The following is a 5433-nucleotide window of genomic DNA, read 5'->3' as shown; positions in this document are numbered from 1 at the left end:
ACACACACACACACACACACACACACATATATATATATATATATATATATATATATATATATTTATATTTATAGACGCGTAAATATAATCGTTAGGATGCGTATATACAAAATATGTACAAATATAGGTATTTTAGTTTTATTCTTTCGTTATCACTCTCCTTTCATTTCTAACGGCCAACATCTACATCGTGGGTTTCTTGATATATACATAATATGGCATCCGTTATCTTGGAGATATCTCTCAAGCTATCAACGATTTGAATTAACAATTAAGATCTTTCTATTTCCCGTATTAACACTAAGATGGTCAAGCTTGTTTTGAATGCAAACAAGACAAAAATTTCCTTAATTTTTTAATTAAAAATTTTAAATTAAGAAATTTGTATGTAAAACAACATCGAAAAGATTTCTTTTATCTACACTGCATTAAAAATTTTATCGATCTTTAATTAATTATCAAAGTTTTTATCATTTAGAACAATCGCAAAAATGATCGTTCTACTATTAAAAGCGACGTCCAGAAATTTCTCTTTTCCGCAATATTTTTATTATATTTAAGTTTATTATGTATGTTTTTATTATTATATATTTTTATTATTATATATTTTTATTATATATTTTCATCATCGCAATTGATGAACATTTTGTTTAAAGTAACACAACTTTCATTCTGAAATCCATTATTACGATAAACTTTTCTTTTATTTCCAAATAAAAAAATTGACATTATAAAATCATCTAGACAAATGCAATAATAAAATAAAGTGTCTATGACTGATGTTCAAAAATATTATTTCCTATATAGTTTTATTAATATTGAAAGTATAGGTATTCATGTTTGAATCAGATATGTAGATATTTACTTTGAACCTTAAAAAGCAGTTATTAATTTGAATTATCAAATTATTATTTATTTGCGGAGTATTTTTTGTTGTCGCGCTTCTGTCTGAATGCTCATATATCCACGGTGTGATAACATGAGCAACATAACGATGTGAGAGTTTATATTGTCTGGTAAATCGTGATACAACTATCGAGGTTTATTACAAATAATTAACCATCTTACGCCAGTATCAATATGGCAAATATATATATTACTATGCAATATTAAAAAACTATGCAATCTAAGGAAAAATTATCTTTTATTTATTTATTGCAAAAGAGAGAAAAATCATCTCCTCGTCAATTGTATCACGATACCCTTGTATCGGATACCCTGTATATACTAGCGGCACTTTTCTCACGCGACTAATTCAACAATAAGGCACATTGTTGCACAATCTGCTGGTAAAGGAGTGTTTGCACAGTTCGAGACAAAGATCATAATGTCGTTCTATACATACAAATCGCCGAAAATGACATCATGATCTCTTTGTGATCACTCCATCCTTTCAATTTCTTGGCACCTACGGCCTCAAAAGTACCACAATCTGAAATCCCGGATGATGAAGGCCTACGTTCATCTGAGAACGATTGGGAAAAGGCAGTCTGTTTTTACAACTTTGCCAAAAAGAGCGAAGAGAGAATTATTGATAATTTGGAAAATTCCATAACTAAGACTAAAAAAATAAATTGCTGATTAATTTGCTGCTTGGAAAATTAACGAGTAAAACTTGTGCGAGTATTTTGTTTTATTGAAATTCTAATTTAAAAAAAAATGCAAAATCTGAGCATAACGAAGAATTTGGCTTTGAAAGTTTCGTCAAAATTGGTACGCACGAAGGACACTTGAATATTTATTTTCACTGGATTTATTCGTAACCCGGAAAATCAGAATTAGGAAACCAAACGCGTTATAAAACGGCGATACCGGAGTCGGAGCAAAATTCGCTAGCCAACCTGGGCGGAGCCTTTTTTCATTAGACTTTCAAGTCGCAGACCAGCTGCTCGGTGGGTCATGTGCTCCGATGCACAGAGGGAACGAATGACGCGACATGCGAGGATGTCGCAGTCGCGATTCCGCGACATAGACTCAGACGAGTCGGATTAAACAATTAAATAGCCTATCGTAAGGAGTATCGTTTAAATAATTTACGTTTCTGTATATATACACACAATCATGCCCGTGTTCGCGTGTAATTCTCGCTGCTGCGTTCATTGAAGAGTTGCTTCTGACATCCAGCATTGGCACATGCACCGTTATCACTGGTCATTGATTATATCGTCGGTTACAGCAATTTTGCAATTTCGACGACAATACTTTATGCATCTTTTCGAGCTTTTTGATGCGCGTATTTTATAATCTGCGCATGGCACCTAGGATTCAGAATTAGGAGACCGCGGCTTTGCAATTATTATTTCTCTTTCTCTTTCGTCTTTTTCTGTTCAAATTCAAAGAGAAACATATCTATGAACGCGGAATTGCAGCTCCATCACGCGATAGCTGATGATAAAACTGGGACATACGCGATTTTTTTCCGGTCTTCATACTTCCACACCGAGGACCCGATCAACAACATATTCGTACCTCTTCGGCTCTCCATTGCCATTCTTCTCAGTAGATTTCGGTAAAACCTCCCTCTCGCCGTTTTCTGAACTTCGCGCTTCGGTCTCCACCGCCGGTCGACCTTTAGCATTCACAGATTTACTGTCGACATTGGACAATGCGACTTCGTCTGCGTTGACAATCACGGCAACAACATTTGTGGCACTTCGATCCGTGACATTGCTGCTCTTCGTGACAGGCAATGCACTTCCACCGGAAATGTTGTTCGATCGCGTTGTTGTAGAATTTATAAAAGAACTAGTGACAGGTTCCGATGCGTACTTTCTGTGCGTGTGTGATGTCGAAGAACATATACTTTCAGCCCCGAGTTCCTCAGGTGGTAGAACAGGAACATTCAAATTCACTCGCGTAAAGAAAGCCATCTTTTCTCTGGAAAAAGATAATGTTAATTTATCAAATGATCTTTATAAAAGATAATATTTTTTCCTATTAATCTTTATATAATCTTCAAAATTATCAAAAGGTTACAGATTTTCATCGCGATTCAATTTATTCGAAGACATAACTTTTGATTAACACTCAAAAATTAACATTTTGGATTAATAGTTATTTCGGACATCAATTACTTCATTATTTTAAGTATTATGAGATATTATAGATATTCGAATTCAAATCACAAAAAACTGAAATAAAAGATAATAATTTTGCAATAAAGAGAAACTTGTCACTTACTTGAAGGAAATCATATCGGGTTTTCCCTTCCCAGCTTTTGTTTTCCTCAACTTGTAAATCTCTTTTGAAGTTTTCTTTAACATCTTCTCCACTTTCTTATCCTCAAGGCTTTTACCGTTCTTGCCACTTTCGGCCTGTGCTATGAGATTTTGAAATTTCTGATCTTCTAGCAGCCATGTTGCTAAGTCGGTATCGCCTCTTTCACGCGCTTGTTCTAGTCGTTGTTTCAATTCTCGTAACCTACTAAGCTCATCTTGGAGATTATTCAGTTTAGCATGCTGCGCCTGGAGATCTAATTCGAGGTCCAAAGACGTTCTGGCTGTCGGCAGTAAATGAGACGATTTCTTCGTGGTTTTGTAACTGAGAGCGGAGGACGGTCGACGCCATCGCAGGGAACGTCTTTCTACTGAGTTCCGTTGGAAAGGTCCACCTCTGCGATAAAGCGGCATACTACTGTCGCTATCGCTGCGATTAAGCTATGTAAAACAAGAAAAAAAATTTAATTCAGGAAAAAAGACAGATTTTTTGCCAAAACTCGCATTTAAAGGTATATAAAGAATTCAATATAAATTCATGAAAAGCAAGTAATAAAAATTCTTCAATTTTTATTGAGGATTTATCGAAATTTTAAATTCTTGTTAAAAACTTTTTTATTCTGTACAAAATTTTGTATGGAAAAAGTAAATATATCAAATATATAATAGTCAAGAAAATTTGATTAAAACTTACTCGACAAATGTAATGATTTCTACTAACGGCTGCACTAGGTGAGAATGTTTGACTTCTTTTAATCACAATAGAGTTTTTGTCATCATGAATAGCGCCGGGTGCAACACCAGCCGCAGAAAGTTTTCTTTGCTTGCCCTGTTCCGGAATAAACACGCATTCAGTGTTTGTTTCTTTGTCCTGCGTTTGCCTCATTTCCTCGTTCAATTCTTCGTCTTCCTGTTATATTATAAATGGAAAATCGTTACATTTAGAATTGATATTTTCTTAATAAAAATTCCTATAGTCTCGACAATAAACAATTTAAGATTCAGTGCAAGTAATTTAATTCTCATAAAAAAATAATGCTAATCATAATGGTGGTAAAAAAATATTAAGACTTATTAAATCAATGACTTTTAATCGCTTGATGTCCACGATTCATCTGATAGTAAATTCAAAGCAATCGAAACATTAAATAAATATCATTTATATAGCAACATTGCTTACCTCGTGCTCCAAAACATCCTCTAGAATATTATCCTCCACCGTAAATTCTACAATGATACCTTCCTCGTCGCTGTCCTCGCTTCCACTTTCACTACCATCATCCTCATCCTCTTCTTCTGGACTACGTAGACAATTCAGCTCTTCCAACCTTAACGTTACGGCTGACTGCAACTCGTCTTGATTCCTTGTCAAGGTGGACGTTTGGGAACTGATTATCGTACTCTCGTCACTACTCTCTTCTTTCATATTTTGTACGCTCCTGTATACCGAAATATCCGATTCCTGCTTGTCATGCTTCGTCAATCTGACGTTCATAGAGGTGCCGTTGGTACTGGTACCGGGACTATCAGATGGATGCATGAAGCGGAAGGAGAGTATATTGTACCATTTCACACTAGGAGATTCTGGACTAAAGTCTGCCAACGAGACTTGTGCAGAACCCTGTAATCAAATCAGTAAAAGATCAGAATGACAAATGACTATGTTTTCTCTCAATTTAGCAATTATAACTGTTTTTTTTTTTCAAGAATATATGAAATTTTTGTCAATAAAGAATTGAATATTACTTCTCCAAGTGTATCTCAGATTTTCGATCATAATACACTATTAAGTGAACATCGTGATAAAATTATCTCGGAGTGAGGAATGAAACTTGTCACATAAATAAAATAAATTTCAAAAAAAGTATACATACCAAACATTTCTCGGCCTCGGTGCACCAAAGTGTAACTTGCAGTGTTTTCGTGTACAATTTGTTAAGCGGCACGGCGATCGGGAACGTTTCGCCGAAAGTCGGTTTTCGCAAGTCCACAACGGATTTCGTGCAACACGTATGATTGATGGGTAATTGCATCGGCAGCAGTGCGGCTTTGATATATCTAAAATGCGGAATAAAAACGTTATTTTTATAGATAAAAAGGCATTTCAACGCGTAGTTGTACTTTCAGGTCATGGACTCTTGCGAGCTATCAATTATTCTTTAAAAGAATATTCAGACGAAAACAAATAGAATTCGAGAGAATTCTCTCTCTCTCTCTC

At 35.0% G+C, this 5433-nt stretch overlaps 1 protein-coding gene across 1 annotated transcript in view; it reads right to left on the bottom strand.

Moving 5' to 3' along the window:
• Nucleotides 1-2426: 2426 nt before the first annotated feature.
• The window catches only part of LOC105626383 (protein kibra), an 89598-nt gene continuing 86591 nt past the window's right edge, over nucleotides 2427-5433 (bottom strand). The window contains exons 8-12 of the mRNA XM_012207684.1: nucleotides 5090-5273; nucleotides 4396-4836; nucleotides 3910-4125; nucleotides 3181-3656; nucleotides 2427-2877 (exon numbers count right to left, since the gene is read on the bottom strand). Coding sequence (XP_012063074.1) covers nucleotides 2427-2877; nucleotides 3181-3656; nucleotides 3910-4125; nucleotides 4396-4836; nucleotides 5090-5273 — 1768 coding nt within the window. The remainder of the gene's footprint in view (nucleotides 2878-3180; nucleotides 3657-3909; nucleotides 4126-4395; nucleotides 4837-5089; nucleotides 5274-5433) is intronic.

Source organism: Atta cephalotes (genome assembly GCF_000143395.1).
Source record: "Atta cephalotes unplaced genomic scaffold scaffold00005, whole genome shotgun sequence".
Classification (NCBI taxonomy): Eukaryota; Metazoa; Arthropoda; class Insecta; order Hymenoptera; family Formicidae; genus Atta; species Atta cephalotes.
This window is presented reverse-complemented; position numbering and strand designations above follow the sequence as displayed.